We start from the raw sequence: 18,642 nt of genomic DNA on the forward strand, positions 1-18,642 counted from the left end.
ATACACCATGCTATTTGTAAAAATTGAATTTATTGTACACCGTTGAAATACTAAAAGATATGCTCTTGCTTTTCCTCCAGTATTTTGAAATGTTTTCTTTTTTTAAACAATACTTTGCAGACAAAGCCAATAACTTGCCACTTGCCTTAAAAAGGTGAACCTGTTGTTTTTGCCACTGCTTTTTGAAATTTTGGGCAGGACTGGTTTGAGCTTTCATGACTTATTTGTCGATAAAACATATCCAGTCCAAATTTGCATTAATGTAGCATTTTGGGAAATTGTGAAAAAAGTGGTGTGCAAGAAAGTGTTTGTTTTGTAGCAGTGGCCTCAACAAAAGGTGTGCTTTTCTGAGTTCTTGGAAACCAGTAAAGGTGTTAAAAATGTTTTTATACCACAGCTCTTTGCAGTTTTCTAAATGGTTGTAAGTATTTCATAGTTTTATATTTTCTCCCTACTTGTAGTTTGGAGAGGAAAAAGGTGTGAAACCCATGGATGAACACAGAAAGTTTTTCATTTCTACAAGATAGACACAATCACGGTTTACGTTGCTTATGGTTCTCCTAAATTAAATGATTGTTAAACTAAAACATTAGTGCAAATAGGAAAACCGTGGGTTTTTGTCAGAAAAAGAAAAAGTAACAAGGATTATAGAAAAAGCGAGGATAGAGAAAGTGACTTCTATAGAAATGTTGGAATACACTTTACTTCAAACCTTGATTGAAAAATGCATTCAGATGTAGTAAAATCCTGGGTGTTAACAAGCATAGCAGGGTTACGGACGTTCAGCAGAGTTCATAGAGGCCCCACCCTGGTCTGGTCTTAGACACATTTAAAGCAATTGTTCATATAAAATACTTATAGTACTGAAATGTTATAGACAAGTGGGTTTCAAAACATGAATAAATTGTCTATTGCCCGACTGTTGACATTGATCAAGATTTCTTTGTTTTCTTAATCAAGTTAAGAGGGCCCAAGTGCTACTTCAAGGATTCCTAATTTGCAGCCTCTTTTAAATGAATATACACTCTTCCCATTCCTATGGAATTTTGCTTCATGATCTTGCAGAACGGACTTTTGAGTTGGATTTGTTCTTTGAGGTTTTTTTTTCATTTGGCTGTTAATGCTGTGGTTTGTCATGAGGACTATAATAGATCATTATGGTACCAAAATTAAGACATCCCAATCAACGAAGATTTGTTTTTGGGACATTACATACTTAAATTTGTTTTTGAATCTTAGAGCTGCTTTGGTGAATTCTTTATCACCTTTCACAGGAGGTAAAAATTGTATATGTATCACCTTCAGCGCGGCGCGAATTTTCGCGCTGTGCTGAAGGTTCTAAAAAACAGGCGGGCCGTGACGGAACGGTTCCGTCATAAGCACAGCCCAACCGGCACTCATGACGGAACCGTTCCGTCACAAGCATCGAAGGGGTTAATATTGAATTTATAAGAATTAATTCGTGATTAACCAGTAATCCCCTGCCATCTCTGTTCTTTGTCTCGGCGCCGGTAAATCCTTCTTGGGTAGCTGTCGCGCCTTACAAGTTTAAAAAATAAAATAAAAATAAATAAATATAAGAATTTTGCTTTGATGTAAGTAATCATATGGCCCCCTTCAATTGTGTATTTGGGTGTTAATAAAGTCTTCCTCACACTTGACCTTTTAACAGGACGCTTCTTCAGAAGTACTGCATTCAAATTCTGTGTTTCTTTTTTATTCTAATTTGCTTAACGGTTTGTCCATTTTTCCACTCGTCTACTTGGTTTATAGTTTGTCTCCAGGTTGTTTTTTTTTTTTTCTACAGAAATTCTTGGGGAGTCAATTGCATTGTGTTTGGTTTTATCTGTCATTCCAATACTTGATTGATTTTTAGCCTTACCAGGATCGTTTTCACATATTTTCTAGTGTGAGTTGTTACAGATGGTTTTGACCAGAGTTCCATTTCTCCAAGTGGGAGTTCGCCATTTTGTCACTTTGCTATGGATTGCTCCTTGGTTTTGGGATATTGAGTTAACCTTGTTTGTAGTGCCCTTATGCAAAGTCATTTGGAATTTAGTTGTAGTTCTTTATCGATTCCCTTTTCGCATCTCATGTAGCCATCCGACTTGTGGTGCTTCATTGGTATTATGATAGAATTAAGGGTTTTTGAGCATTGTTGACTTAATTACTTGTGGTTACTGATGTGGTCGGGCCTTTGTCGTAACTTTATTAGCTTTTCTGGAAAAAAGGAAATATAATTTCGCTTTGGGTCATCTTTTAGCTCTTTTTCCGTTCAAACTCAACTTTTCTGTTTAGTTTTCTTAATCTTTTAGAAAATTGTTTTTTGATATATGGGGAAATCTTTCTTGTCACCTGGAGATGCTGCATCCTCTGATTTCGTGCCATCTCCCTTAAGGGATTCTTGTGCAAGACTCTCAATAAGTGTCACTCTCCCGACTACTTTTTAGTGCCTGGGAGGCTGAATTGTTTTTCCGGACTCGTATGCTTGAGGGGTAGACCTTGCAGAGGCACATCTATCCTTGAGTTGTATACAAGCAATGGCACAGAAGGGCACTCACTGTAGTTTCTTTCTAGTCCTTGATATGAAAGTCCAATTTAGCCGTATATGTGGATAAATTCTTCCTTTTTAGGTATTGCACCTGCGAACCGATCGGCGCTGCAAGACTCTATTGCAATCGTTTTTCCTAACAAGGAGGTACAGGGAAGGACAAGAGATGTGCACGCGCCGCCTGCCGTAATCCGATCAGGTCGCGCGCTCGTTCAACATCTCCTGTCTCTCTCAGCACGGGCGTGATCGTGCCCTCCCGCCTAAAGAGCCTCACCGCCTCTGTCGCACCTCTCCTAATAGTTAGTGGTCCCCCGGGAGATGATGCGAGCGCTTGTTCCCCCCCCCCCCCCGCCTTTAAACACTCACCGGCTGCAAGGGGGGGGCTCCTTTGACGGCGGCAGGACGTCTGTGGCTCTCGCGGTGGGGGCAAGCACCGACAATGTGCCTCGCGCCCCCTCCGCTGTCCAACAATGCTTGCTGGTTCCTCTGCCGGGGATCCCTCCAGTACATGGGAGCCCCGCAAAGCTGTGTCTCCTTTCGGCTGGCGGCCCGGGCTCTCCACACTCCACGGGAGCCCCTGGCTGCGGGAGGACGTCCCGTCTTCTTCCGGGCGGGCGCTGGCCAATCACAGCGCGGCGGCGGCCGTCACTCCACGTTAGCCTCGCTGCCGTGCTCCCTCCCCCCCGCTCCTCTGTGGTGCGCGCGCACCACTAGTTTGTAGTTTGCGTTGAGTTGTTAATCACAAGGGGCTTTGCACGAAGGTTCAAAGTATCTGTTCCTTCTAATTAATGATGGGGGATATGGGTTTGCAGTCATTCGAACAAAATGTCAATGGTGAGATGTGTGCTGAAAATAAAAGTTTTGGAGGAGAGTGCGCTGCTGGTTCCACTCTCGGCGCATTCCGAGAGCTCCCTGTGTGCTCGTGGTCCACGGCAGCTCAGCTCTCTGAAGGTGCAGGAGATAGCCCGGGCCAGCCCCTGTCCTGCTCTGCCTCAGCCCACCGCTCTCCTCAGCGTGCCCCCGTCCCCCGCTCCGGCTCAGCACACTTTGGACATTTTCCATCGCGAGCTCAGAGAAATAGGAGCTGCCGAAGCATGTGCTGGGCCGGCGAGCACTCCCCTTCCCTCTGGGCTCCTCCTCTGATCGGCCTCGGCGGGGAATGGGCAGCAAATGTGCGGGCTACCGCTGGGCCCTGCCATCTGGCCGCCGAGTAGGAGGGTGGGGTGTCAGGTCCAGGGGAAGGGTGTAAGTACGGATCCTGTCCAAGATGGACAGAAGCTGTCAAGTGCTCCCATGTCATGAGGACTACTCTGAGACACTTCTGGTAATGCAGCTTACAGCACTAAGCATGCTGGGACTTGTACGCCAATAATCATAAAGGGAGACTTTAAACGCCAGCATTTAAAAGACTTCCATTTAAAGTGCTCTGATACCTCCGGGTCTAGTCAGCGCTATATAAAATTCTTCAAATAAAGAAAAATAAATATGGCTCTCCTGCAAAATTTGGGAAGAAGCCAACTAAAATATAAATTCTGCTATTTGTCTCAGAGATATACAAAAACAAGCATTTACAATGCAATAGGTCTCATTATTAAAGTTTGAGCTATTGGCATGGTAAATGACAATGCCTTTTATTTATTGTTTTTAAAACCTGCAATCGGTGCATCAACACGCACTTTGAACGTATAGTCCTTGCTTACGATGAGCAAGGCTGGCAGTAAAAGAGACTGACAGCCTTGCTTCTCATAAGCATGGACTATAAGTACAAAGTGCTTTTTTACGCACCGATGCAAAAGAATAAAAGGCATTGTCATTTACAAGGCCAATAGCTCAAACTTTAATAATGCGAGACCTATTGCATTGTAAATGCTTGTTAATTCATAGACCGGTCTTTACATGTTATATTCCAACAAGAAGCAGCCAACACATGTTTCGTCCACCGGGACTTTTTCATGGCTGCAAAACCATAGGTCCCAATTAGCACTTAGATTTTTTAAACCTTTGTTATATATCCAACCATGTGTCCATGTGCCACCAAGCGAGAAGGGCCCCAAAAACAGTGTAGAGATGTTTTGTTTGTGAAATTGGTTATAGATCTCACTGCCCAATGTAATTGATGGATGCGCACACACCAGGCATAGCCACCTTTATTCTGCTCTATCCTTGAGTTGATTGGAGCCTTTGCACAGTTCAGCGTTGGTGGAGCTAAGTCATTTGTTTAGGTATCCGTTACCTTGTTAGGTGGATTTTGCAGGAGTGCTTCGGTCCTCATGGCTGGATCTTGCTACTGGGCAAGGGAGCTTATAGGAAGCTGGCTCTCTATATAGTGCACCAAAATGAGGTACACTCTGCAGAGAGTCCAGTCATACCCCAAAGGAATTAGAGGCTCAAATGACACCCCATATGCTCTCCTTTGTGATATTGTGGGTGAGCAATTAGGCCTATCAGAGTGTAGTGCTAGGCATTTATTACACACACAAAGGCAGTAAATGAGACAGACACCCAGTAAAGAAAACTAACACCAGTTTATAAAAATACCACATACTTTTAAATAAATTTAGATACCAGGGTCATCGGAATCGGGTAAGTACGTTTCGAGTTATGAATTTTTATGGTTTTAACAAATGGACACTCCATTTTCTGGATTGGCAATGTTATCCTATGGAGGAAAAACATGAATTTCATTCGAATACTTGTCAGAGACTCACAAGACTGTTCTTCTGGACTTGCGGTGAGTATGGGGCTAGGTCCAATAATACCGCATCAGGTGACTTCAGGGGTTCTGGGGCGTCCAGGTGCATAGGTGTGTCATGGCGCCGGGTGTCCCATGCCCTTCAATGGGAGAATGGTCTGGTTACAAAGAGGCTGCAAGCAGGGATTGGGGCGGCAGTCCGGGAGAACCCATGGGGCTCGACCCTTGAAACCATTTGGCATGTGGGGAAGCCTCTGGTCCACTTCTCCTTGGGCTGTGGGGCTCGGTGCAGTGGTATCTTTTGACGTCTGATTCTGGTGTAGAAGTCTCTTGCCGTTTGAGGGGTCCTGCAGAGAGAGGGTGCAGGCGGCGACTGGAAGCCCAGTCTAGGCAAACTCTAGCGTAGGCTTAGCTCTTGTGGATCTGGGCGCCCCTTTGGCACCATCTTCTCCCTTGGACTCGGGCCTTGGAGCGGGGTGCATAGTTGATTTGAGGCTTCAGGTGGCGCCAGTTCCACACTCGCATCTTGGTCTTTGTTTTGCAGGAGGAGCAAACAGGACAGCTGGGCCACTCTCAAAGTGGGTCTCCCTATCCCTGAAGGCCTCCGCCGTGCAGGTCGGTCTTCCTCTGCCTTGGTGTCCGTACTGGACACAACAAGCCTTGGTTGCTGCAAGGGGTCTGGTACCCGGGCATTGGTCCTGTGCAGCTCCGATTGGTCCGGAGTCCTCCCACTTTATGGAAAGTCAGATCTGATCTTTAGGAGCCCAAGGTCCTCTTCCTGAGGAGCTGCTGCGTTGGGCTGGCCAGTGTGCAGCAACTCGGTGGACCGAACCTTCCTTCTTTCTTGGGTGCCTACAGCTGCCGGGGAGTAGCTTGTCTACTTCAAGGGAGTTTCTTCTGGCAATTGGCGAAGCAATATCATCCCTCCGGGTTTCTTGGAGACTGCACAGCGGCAGGACGAGTCTGCTTCTTCCACGATTGTTGGGGGCAGCAGTGAGGCTGGCCGGATTGGTGCCAAGTCGGTCATGGGTCCTCGGTTCTCGTGGCAGGACCCTTCTATGTCCACTCCTTCTCTTGATCAATCAGAATATGAATCTGGTATCAGGGGGTCTCCTAAATACTCAATTTTGGGGCGTTAAGGGGAGTGAGGGTTAGTAGCCACTGGGTATTTACCCCTGGGGTCACTACGCCCCCAAATGACCATTTTTGGTGGGAAGTGGGCAAAACCCTGTCCCAGATTCCCTAAGTTTGCAATCATCAAGATGGCCAGCTGGGAAAAAGTGTGTTCACTTCAGGTAGCCCACCTTAGGGGTGGTAGGTAGGCGCCTTGAAGTGGGCATGCCTCCCTGACATGCTAATTTCCCCACCTGTCCAGGTGCCAAAGTGCTCTGAACAAAGAGGGTCGGTTTCATCCCCTGTGAGGAAAGCCAGACTCTCATTTCAGAGGCAGTGGCTTCTTTGAAGCTCCCCTGCCTTGGTATGCCAATCAGCAGGTCATCCTGTAGGAGGCTGTGCTCCCATGCAAGCAGGCTTTCTTTCTGACTACTTTAGAATAAAGGCCTTCACACTTTTGGGGGGAGGGGAGGGACTCGTCTCGAACGGCAGACTGGCAAGAACCAGTCGGTCAACACCAGAAGCTGGTAGGTTGTCCGGGGGCACTTCTAATGTGCCCTCTGTGTGCATGTATTAATAAATCCAACACTGGCATCAGTTTGGGTTCATTAATACGAAATGTTTGGTACGAAACATCCCTACTTTCAGTAAAGCAATCATGTAACTGAGGGAACTCGTTTTCACCAGTGTCCAGCACATGCTTTTAAAATAGCTTCCTTGATCCCTTGCAATATCTAGTAATAGAACTAGACATCACAGGGGCATATCCGCTCATGCAGAAATATCCTCATATAAAATATAATGCATCCTGCCTTAAGCCTCAAAGACCTACAGTAGGGGTGACTTGCATATATTAAATGCATTGACTTTGGGATGACACACAGGAGAGTCATGTTGTGTTTTCACTCCTGATTTGCACCGTGTCACGCACCCTGCAATGGCAGTCTCTGTGGAATTGGGTACGTGGGTCCCTTAGGGTGGCACAAGATATGCTGCAGCCCTTAGGTACCCATGTCCTAGGTACCTGGAGTACCATTTACTAGGGACTTACAAGAGTGCTAACATCTGTAGCCAGTTGTAGAAAAAATAAAATTTACCTTGTTTTAGGGAAGGATCACTGGCAGTGAGGTCTGGTTAGCAGGCCTCAGTGCACTGTGAGTTTAAAATCACCATCTAGTAGCTAAAAAAAAGGGCAAAAAGTGTGTGTGTGTTGGGGGGGGGGGGGACGACTCCAACAAAAGCCCAGTTTCCTACAGAACCCAATGCGGGTTTATACGGATTCACTGGATTGCAGAAGGATTGGTTGATCATCGAATTCTTCCCACAGCTGTGTGCCATTCTTTGCAGAATAATTGCAGTTTGCAAGCTTTCTATCAGTGAACATGGGCATACAGCAGTGATCATGTGGTCCTCTTATTGCTCACGATGTATAAATGTATTTCATTTTGAACTTTTCATCTATGGCGGCCAGTGAAGTTTCCACTTTTAGTGTACAGTTAGTTGTTTTTCGAAAATAAGGGTTTGTCTACAAAGTGCAGGTATCGTCGTGTTTACCTCTGCAGAGAACTCATACCAATTCCCCGATTCATTTTGAACTTTGTCGTTTTCGGTATTAATGTTGTCTTCAAGTGCGTGTAGAAAATCTAGAGTACTAGATTCTAGAAGGTCCTCATCTGTTACCCGTTATGTACATGGAGTCAAAACTCTGGTTAGAAAGTTGAAGATGAGCATTTTCTTGGAGTCCCCTTGAACATACTCCATCATTATGATTTGCAGGTGGTGAAGATAAAATCTCAGGTAACTGGTGCTTGTAGTTTCATTTAAATTGGTTGTCAAATAACCTCGCATTTCTCGTTTGAAGGCTAAGTGCATCAACACTTGGGCTCTTGTGAGACTGAGTATGTGGGGCCATGGCATTGTACAATTTTTATAGCTTGAACAGGTTAAATAAGGGCTGAGCAAGGTTTTTTGCACAATATCTCATTTGTGTTGCGTAGCTTGTCCTCTGCTTGTACGTTTCCCCTGCTCACTCTTTTTGTCATGCCCTTTTATTATGCATGGGATATGCCCCATGACCTATTGTCGGCCGTTTTGAGGTTTCTACATTACATTTATGGTGGCAGTTTAGTGCATGCAAGCAACTTTATATTTACTTGAGTGTCTATTTCGATTATGAATGATCTGCCTGTACAAATGGTGGCAGGCAGTTGAATAATTACATATATTATTTGTAGATTACCATAGCTGGTGATTAATTCCCAGCAGCTCGAGTGGGTGAATTACTCAAACGTTGTTCCCAGTCTCTTCCATTTGCTGGTTCGCTAGTTTGCTGGTTCACAAGGTTGTACGCTCTTGCAAGCACTTTTAGCGAATGACCCCCAGTTAGGTTCTCAATTGAGGGAGGAATAGTGAGATTTCAGAATCTGTTTAAAAAACCCATTTAATTACCCATTAAAGGTTTCTGGGACCCTGCGGCTCTGCTCAACCCTCGCTGCCACACCTGAGGTGCCACTGTCTCTCTGCCTCACGTCATTTGAAGTGTACTGGCGAGACGCATGGACTGGGACACAACTATCGTAAATAACTCGTGGATTAAATTCGGACAGTACTAAGTAATTGGCGATCGTGTTAACCCTCAAGCCACATTAAATTCTTTGTGGTCTTGCGCAAATTATAAGATATTTTGGAACAGAGCGTGCGCATGGCGTGCGTCCATTGACGTTTAGGATGTTATTGTTTCTGCCCGAACCTTTGGTGGTTGCTCTTTAATTGTCTTTGTCCTGATGATGACTTGTCAAATTTAATGAGGTAAAAACGTTGTAGACGCATTCTTGGTAAAAAAAAATAAGAGGAAGCATTAAGTTTATTGTGTCTTTGTGATCCCACAAAACTTGTTGTGTATAATTTTCCTTTTTTTTGCCATTTATGTTTACACTATAGTTTGTCCGTTGTTAATGTCATGTGTTTGTGTAAGCCTGTGAGCACCGTGTGTAATTTTGTATATTTAAACTAAAGAAAAACTATATATTTGTTGACCATTGTTTGTGGGTTTTTTGTTCTTTTGTCATGTGATTGGTCAAAATATTTCTCTTGAAGTCATACATTTCTATTTTCTTAAAACTAGAAACCTGAACCATTGTAGCGTTTATACGGTTCATTAGCCCCAGGTTTGGGTTACAGGGCTGCCCCCGATTGTTGCAATCATCAGAGCAATGTCACAACACAAAATCGCACAGCCCAGGTATGTTGTGGATTGGCCCCCTGGCAGGCAGGAGTTTGATTCCGCGCACAATCGCGACAGGTATATCCTAGGACACACGCAGCAGGGAGGGCTCAAGCGCAGTGAGCTGCTTCCGCAGTGCACATGATCAGTTGTCCACATCCAACATTCCAACCAGCAGCCACACAGATTACGGATTTGTAGGCATGTCTTGCGCATACATGCAAGACATACTTGCATGAGAAAAGATTCACTCCCACAATATGCATACATAATGATATAATTTGCTAATACATAGAACCATTAACCACTGATTGTTGAACTGAAAAAGTGCTATCAGTGAAGTCGAAATCACTACAGTCTATCACATTTAAAATGTTTTCCTATCACATTTATTTAGAATACTAAAGACACTGACATAACACTTGTAGAAATGATCATCTCTTTGCAGCATAACTTCTGCTGCTGTACTAACATAGCAGAAAAACATGTAGCCAGATAGTCCGTAGATCTACTTAAGGAATTAGAATACTGTCCCTTTATAAATCCAATAGTCTTCCCTATCCCATCATGCTTGCTACTGGCAATTTCTGGAGCCCGGTAGTTCTGTTTTTTCCAGCTTGAGCTGAGAGAATCACAGAACATTTCAGGGGGTTTCTAAGCCCTGTTTTCCTTACCTCAGAAAAGGTGTTATTTCTGCTGTTGTAAGGTCACTGGATGATCTTGAAACTTTCTTGAGAAAAGAAATGCCTATTGTCACAGGCCCAAGTAAGCTCTGTTGGCTACCATTTTCAGTCAAAACCAGCTCAAATCGGGTTGAATCACCCACAGATTCCTCTGCTAGCAGAATAACCCTGCACCTTATGGAATCCATCATCTAGCTATCTTATAAAAGTGCAACCTCTTTGAAATAAAAAAAAATTAATTGCTATGCAAACTACGATAGAGCAGCAACCAAGGGTTCTTTAGAGCAGCCCTTGGATGCGAGGCTTCCACATACTGCAGAATTGTTAAATGTTTTGAACCTTGTCAAATGATTCTTCAAATAGTTTTTCACCTTTGTTCTCCACTCACTTGCAGTGAATTGCAGCAGTGGAACTCACGCTTATCTTTGACTGTAAACCTGCTGTAACAGTGATCATTGATATTGTGGCTGATTTCCATTGTAGCAGATTATTCGGCTAGATAATTGCATGTTGAAAAGATCTGAAGAAAATCGTATTACTTTAAAAGTTGGCATCTAGCCTACCTTAATGTTTTTTAATTGATGTTCTCATATGCTTGAAGGCACCGTGCCAGTTGTTGGGTTCCTTTCAGACCACTTGCGTCTGTCAATCCTTTCGCTTCCGCATGTTAAGAGTTTGGCAGTACCATTGGGACTTAATAAGCTGAGTTTTAATATGTTGCTTCTACAGGCGTCTGTGATTACAGAGCTCGTCATATGCTTTCTGATTCACTTTAATGTATCTGAAGATGCAAAATATTTAGCACTGTCCAGAATTTACGTGGGACACGTTAAACTTTACACGTCTTGCTTGTCTGCACACTTTTCTCATCCTCTCATCATTTGTCATTCTTTCAGGGATGTCTTTGAAATCAACTTCATGGATGCCAAGCCTACCAGTGGATATTACGACTTTTCACTGAGCGTAGAGGGTGACAACAGATACATTGCAAGCCAAGTGGAGGTAGGTGGGATTGTCGGAGTGATGCTTATTTGGAAAGTGTCTTCTGATATAAAAAGTAACTGCTTGTACAAATCTAGAGGTTCGGTTGTATTCTAGGAGATCCTCTTATTTAGTGAATTCTATTTCCATGTCTAGTACCAATCCCTGATGTCACTCTGACACAATCATATTTTGTTCTGTTTTATAGTACTTCATGCCGTCTCCTGCTACATTTTTCGAGATTTGCTCTCTTATAGGTCATCTAGCACTCCTCTTGTCTGTAGGATTCCTACCATTTAAGGGCCAATGTCAGCGACTTGAAAGCCTTTTAAAATCTGAAGAATTTGTTCATTAAAGAGATATTGGGACCAACACATATGTGGGAGTTTGTCACTTGCATACATGAATATACATACAGGTTCAGATCATAATGCTACACTCTACTATTGGTGTCCTCTTTTGTCTGTGCGTTCTTTTTAGGGAGAAAAGTATCTTTTCCATTTACGTAACATATAAACTGCCTCAAAGTATGAGTTTCTTTCATAGGTTCTTAATTTTTTAAGCGTTGAATATTTTTTTTTTTTTTTAAAGGATTTTTATTGAGCAATCGAGTAAGGAGTACAAGGATGGGCCTACAACCACACAGGCCGGCCGCTAAAATCAAGGCATCACGTAAAAAGACACGATCACTTCCGTGGTCAGGCACAGAGCAAATACCATACATTACTCAAATACAGAACAGGACATAACAATTTTCTGTTTTATATACATAAAAAAACAACAAACTAGAAAAAGGCGAATGCATACTAATCAAAGTCAGCCCAGAAGGCGGAGGGGATCCACTAATCAGGTACACTAAATCACAATCAATGGAACACGGCAAGGTGCGGGGGGGGGGGGGGGGGACAGCGGGGAGGATAGGCAAATCATAGAACAGCATAAGAACTTTCGGGAACATCAGCCTAGGGGGAAAGGGTAACATCGGGAGTGTCAATCAAGGGGGGAGTACAAATACTCCCACGATATTAGTTTCACTGACTCCAAATCTTCGTCCACGCCCTGGGTCTGCCCCTAGCTACATAGACGGTCCTCTCACGGAACATGGACCAGTCCATGTTGTCCTCCCACACCGAAACGTCGGGAGGCTTAGATGCACCCCAGCGTTGCGCAATATCACGCTTTGCAACCATATATCCCAAGGTCACCCATCTAGTCTGGGCCACAGAATAGTCGGTGGGTTCCCACACATTCAACAGGCATCGTCGGGCCTCAGGCCGTAGGGCAATTCCAGTCACCACAGTCATCACCGCAAGCACCTCAGTCCAGTAGGCCGCCACCCGCGGGCACTCCCAAATAATATGCAGAAATGACGCACTCATTCCACATCCACGTTTGCACAGACCATCCGGGGAAAAACCCATCGCAACCAGACGCGGACCAGTAACATACACCCGGTGGAGGATCTTAAGCTGAACCAAACGGAGGCGGGCGGGGATTGCGACCTCTTTCGGGGAAGAGAGTGCCGACTGCCAATCCTCGTCATCTAATTCCAGCCCGTCGCCGACCCAAACCTCCCTAAGTCGGATAAGCAAGTCGGCGCGATTATTGATCAGCTTCTTGTAAATCAAGGAGATAGTGCTATCGGGAAGGTGGCCATCCAGAATGCGATCCTCGAGGGGGGAGGAGTCGGGGAGGGTCACACCAGGAGTCAAAACAGAGGCCAGGGCATGTCGGACCTGCAGATATCGGAAAAATTCCCTATCACTCAAGTCATATTCGGTCCGAAGCGCCTCAAAGGACTTCACTCTACCATTTACACAGACATCACCCACTCTACATATTCCAATCATATCCCAACGTTCAAAGCCCTTAGTAGACCAGAGACCTCCCAAACGCTCAGAAGCATATAGTGGAGTCGCCAGTGTCAGTCGATTTTCCCAGCCCAAACTCACATTCGCGGCGCGCCACACGCTGACTGCAATCCTGGACGGGCCCACAAGATGTCGCCCAGCCGACCTGGAATAAAGCGCTCTATTGAAATCCCCTCCCGGCAGCTGGAGTCTATCCATTTCAAAGGCCGGATCCCGACCAGGGGAATACGTCGCGTGATTAATGGCGGACAATTGGGTCGCCCAATAATATCTTTTGATATCGGGGAGCGCCATGCCCCCGTCATACCAAGGGATGGTGGAAACGCCAGGGCAATACGCGGGCGCCCGTCCCAAATCAGCTGCCTCTGGAGACACTCAATCCCTCGGAAATAGGTAGCGGGCACGTCATCATAGTAATTCTGAAGTGCGTATAGAAATCGCGGCAAAGACATCATTTTGAAAAGGGCAGCCCTGCCCAAAGGAGATAGGGGCAGCTTACGCCAGCGAGCCACATCCAGCCGCAGTCTAAGAAGCGGGGGGAGAAGATTACGCTCAAACCTAAGTGAGGGGTCAAGCGTGATAAAGATCCCCAAATATTTGAAGCCAGACTGAGCGACCTGGATAGGAAACCTATCTGGCAACGGGGAAGCGTTGAATATTTAAACCTAAGCACATGACGTGAGAATCTTGAAAAAGTGCCAAATGTAACATTGTCTCTTTATTATATTTTAATAAAAACACATAACTACGTGTCAAATAGTGCATTATAAAATTCGAAATAGTTTAAGGCACATATAGCAGAATTGCTGACCAATCCATTTTTACTCCATTGGAAACAGGAAAACACGAACAGGATCTATTTCCATGGGCAACACCTGTTGGGAAAATCTGTGCTGCCCTTTCTAGCCACCCAATGCGCTCCAAAGCACCCGAAGGAAATACAGTGAAAGTTTTCCCCACAGTGGTAGTTTTATGGAAAATTACTGAGGAAACGTGCGATCTAAACTAACGACCCTCATTACATTTCAGTGGCACTGTGAGAGGAGGCAAGTTTGCTAATTAATGAAGGGAACATTCAATTCTTGCAAGAACTGTTACAAGGATATAATTAGGTCATTTTCAAAGCTTTACTGTCTGGATGCAAATGAACAATTACTTCTGTCTGTTCAGGGTGTTCCTCCAATCCCTTTTGGTTTAATTCGCAGCACTTGTGCCATCAACCTTTCTTCAAAGGGGCTATGAGACTGCCTCATGTTAGTTATCTACGAGTTTGTATCCATTAGACAGAAAACGTTCTTAATTTCGTAATATTCAAATCAAGAATAACTTTGTTTCGGTTCAAAGAACCATAAAAGTTTCACAGTATCATTTTTTTTTAACAATTAATAAAATTTCGTAATATTCTTACTGCCCATCTCGCCCATTGTCGATGACCTCCAATTAATTTTTCTTTATTATTATTTGGTTTTATAGCCTTTGAGTCTTTAGTCTGTATGCTCCACAAATGGAATTGACATTAAGCTCTGGGCTGTAAGGTTAACTCAGTCTATTGTCATATTGTCTAAGCTCAGTGACCGTCCCGGATTCCTGACACTGCTCAGTATTACAGCCCTTATTCAAGGCTCTGCCTCAAATGCAAGCAGCCATAGGTTAATATCGTGGCTGGATGTCACGTCTACGTATTTGACTAACCTGTTGCTGAAGGATTTGGAGGCTTGGGCTCCAAACTTCAATTTGATACCATTCAATCAATCCGGCTTTCAAGCCACGGCAAGTACCAAAGATAACTTGGTGTCTGTCGCTTTCCAGCTGACTGAGAAGACTATAAACAAGAAAGTTGTATTGCACACTTGCTTTGTTGACTTTAACACGGCTTTCGACCATTTCAACCGAAACCATCTGTGGAAAAAACTACCCTTCTATTATATCCTCTCACTCCTCCTTCACTCCATCCAGCTGCTTTTCTTTGATTCCAGAGTTAAGGTTCAGCTGGGCACAAATCAGTGTGATTTTATGAAGATCTCCAGACGTATGCTTCAAACAAGGATATGCGTACTTGCTCCTCACCATTTTTGTTGTATTTATTACAGACTTCAGTTCACAACTTGATGCTGCAGAATTATATCGAAACAAAGACGGCTCCAGGCGCATCACTTCACTCCAGTATTCCAATGACATAGGGCTACTGAACCATAGTGGTGTGTGTCTTCCCTCTAACTAGTTTAATAACTTGACCTGTCACTACTCTATCACTTCCTGTTTGAAAGAGACCATCCACTCATGGTGACTAGGTTTACAAATTCATGAACCATGCTGAATCACCCTTATACAGGTTAATTGAGCATGAGCCCACTTTGCCTTGTGTTAGAAAATTGATCTTAAAAACAGGCAGCAAGGGCTTATGTCGTCTGTTTTTGCTCAGAGCCAATTTTGGTTTTATTGTTTCAAAATTGATATTAATCGTATTTTAGGAGTTCATGAGACATCTTTAGCACCATCATCAGTTTGGATCCTGCCATTTAAAACTCCTAAACCTTTTGGAAAGAGAACACATTCTGAGCATTAACATTGACCTGAACATGTGGCTGCAAGTGCAAACATGGCCTCTTTTTGGCATAAAGCACTTTATAAACTTTTTCGAAATCTCTTATGTACAATATTTCTAAGAATGTTTAGCACTTTCTCACTTTATATAACTAATCAGTTTGGAATGCCTACTGCACATGATATCTGAGTGCTCAAACACTAGCACCACTTTAGCGTTTAAAGTTTTGCACTTTGAAGTTTCTTTTTTTTAAATGCTTTAATAATATCTTATTTTAGTTTATAGAGGCTGTTCACACTTTTTCACCGTCATACCTTCTAGTAATGTGCTATGTGTCCTGTTGCCCTGTGTGTAATGGTTTTGATTAACTGTCAATAAATTTGACGAGGTGGAAATCAAATCCAGCACTTTTGTTGAAAAGCCTACTCCTCCGTTAAAGCAGAAGTTTAACTCCTACTATTGGTGCAATACCCCAGTCCTGAATATATATTACTATTAATTGATTAACAACATTTATAAAATGCACCCTACCCCACAGAGTCTCTTGATGCTGATGTTTTTAACCTTCTGCTGGTGCCGGCCCGTATACCACAAATGCTTGCTGAACCTGTGCTCTGGCAATGACTGACCATGCAAAATGCTCATCTTACTAAGATGCTGCCACAACCTTTGCACGAAGCCTTTAACCAGCAGTTCTTCACCGTTCCAGGTTCGAGCCAGCATGTCTCTTCACTACTCTTTTAGCTTTACCAGTGCGTCTCCTAAAATTTCACTACTGCTCCCAGGACACATTTTATGCTAAAGCATAAGCCTTCTCCTGCAAAACTCTAAGGAATTCAGTACCATGTCTGCAAAGATACTCGCTGACTCTTCTGCAGCACCTCTTAAATTCTAGTACAAGATTTCATTGAGTCACTCTCATAATGAAAGGATACGCTGACATGTTCTTCGGCAGCATCGGTTTCCCAGTGGTCTTGACTGCTGTCCTGCAGCAGCTTTCCTGATTACCGGAAATGGTGGTGCCAACAGCATCAGTTCTGCATTATCGTTCCTGTGCACAAAAAAGGATTGTGCAAAAGTAGTTTGTGGTTTTTCCTGAACATTTGCCATATCTTGGGCATTGATTTCTGCTGCCTTTCTAGCAAGCATAGGTCAAGCTTTCTTAAAGTGATGTAATCTTGCGCAGTTTAAACATTTGCTGCAGAAGAAACAATTACGTTTTTTAGTAGGAATGCAGTGTAGAGGCATCTGTGCGGTAGACAAATAAATAAGCAAAAGCCATACAAATTTAAAAATATTTTATTACAATGAAACCTTAATTACCATTAAATACCAAATGGGATACTTAACAAAACAAATTGTTCCATTAATTAAAGAATCAGCTTGCAAAATTGCATCAGTTTTGAGAATGCCTAAACTTTTAAAAGAATGTTCTTGAAAATCAGACGTTATCTTATCATTGGTGATGAAGAAATGGGAGTTTCTTGAGTCAGCTTCTCAGATGAGCCGGACTGTTCAATAGTAGCAATATAGCTGAGTGGCCCTTTTCTTCATTCACCTAAACAGAAGTTCTTTGAATCTGGCTAGATAGGTTGTACTTAAATATTGCACTTTGCTGAGTTAACAGTCTGCATGCCATAAGAAAGTATATCACCTCCAGTGATCCCTTAACCCAGGTCTATTCAGAGAACCTATTTTCCTCCCTTTCAATGTGTGCATGTGAAAGCAATAGCCCTCCCAAGCGTTCCTCCGCCAAAATGATAGTCATAGACAAAATCTTATTTTTCTGTTTGGGGAGTAAATTTTTTGAATCTGTAGTCGATATTAAAAGCTATTAATTGGTGTACAAAACGCTAGTAAGAGGTTTAGACACCATGTATTTAATATTGCTTGTAGTATATACTACATGTATATGTATAATATATACTACAGTATATATGTCTTAAAAAAGTGATTTTTGAGTAGTTTCACTCCTATTCTGCCATTTCAAAAGTGCGAGAAACTAAGGCTTTTTTAACGCGCAGACTTGGCAAGACCAATTTATGGTAGGGGTTAAGCCACAAAGTTTATAAATCTTAGATAACCTCAAAATTCAGTTGAATCATATTTATTAAGATACTGGTCACCTATGAGTCTCAAAAATCTCCAATAGACTCTCAAAGATCTTTAATAGACTCTCTAAAGTATTACATATAATATAGTCTGATCTACAGAAAAGATCAGCCTATTACTACCATGCTAACTTTTGTACTACTCATTACATTATTTATGTAAAGTCCTTTTGTAGCTCTGTACGTTTATGCTTCTATCTGAAACTAGGTTTTTAAAATATAGTAACATCATCTTAAGACAATGCTACATAAGAACGCAGAAAATGGATTGTGCATGGTGAAAGTGGGATTGCTTGTAACCATTCACTCTCATTCCAGGGATGCCTCTCCATCCAAAGAGCCCCTAATTTATAGAAAGTGTTGAGACATAATTATTCAGCCTCTCCTTTGTTCCATCTCTGGTGCTCTTGGGAAAGACAATATTGTAAGGTGAAAGAGCTGCTGATGAAACCATTTCCCCCCATAAATCTCTTAATCAAGGTTTATGTTCCCTCACCAGAGTGAAGGCCTTCAAGATTGTATTATAAAATTAATTGCTGCATGCTTTGCCAGTAAACACCTAAACCTTCGCATGGAGGGCCAAACTACAGCCACGAAAAAATGGAGACCTATTCTACATCTTTCAGATTCAAAACTCAGTGTTCTATATTTCCTGATATTCCTCGAGTAACAAGGGCCTCTCCTCTCCCTGTGCTTACCTGGTGATAAGTAGTGATTATTTTCGGTTTAAATGAAGTTTAGAAAAATTACTATATTATTCTACACCCCATCGGAAATCTATTTCTTCCGCACATTGCAGTGTGGTTTTTCTCATGCTTGTATTTTCATTAAATTTCATTTTGATTACCATTACCACTTAGAAAAGTCTGTAT

The 18,642-nt window shown here is 43.1% G+C and overlaps 1 protein-coding gene across 2 annotated transcripts in view; it reads left to right on the forward strand.

The window, feature by feature from the left end:
- Positions 1–18,642, forward strand: part of RPN2 (ribophorin II) — a 226,049-nt gene that overhangs the window by 133,249 nt on the left and 74,158 nt on the right. For both annotated transcript variants that reach the window (XM_078652111.1, XM_078652112.1), the window contains exon 9: positions 11,159–11,264. In XM_078652111.1, coding sequence (XP_078508237.1) covers positions 11,159–11,264 — 106 coding nt within the window. The remainder of the gene's footprint in view (positions 1–11,158; positions 11,265–18,642) is intronic.

The sequence above is a fragment of the Lissotriton helveticus genome, chromosome 7, assembly GCF_964261635.1.
Source record: "Lissotriton helveticus chromosome 7, aLisHel1.1, whole genome shotgun sequence".
Lineage (NCBI taxonomy): Eukaryota > Metazoa > Chordata > Amphibia > Caudata > Salamandridae > Lissotriton > Lissotriton helveticus.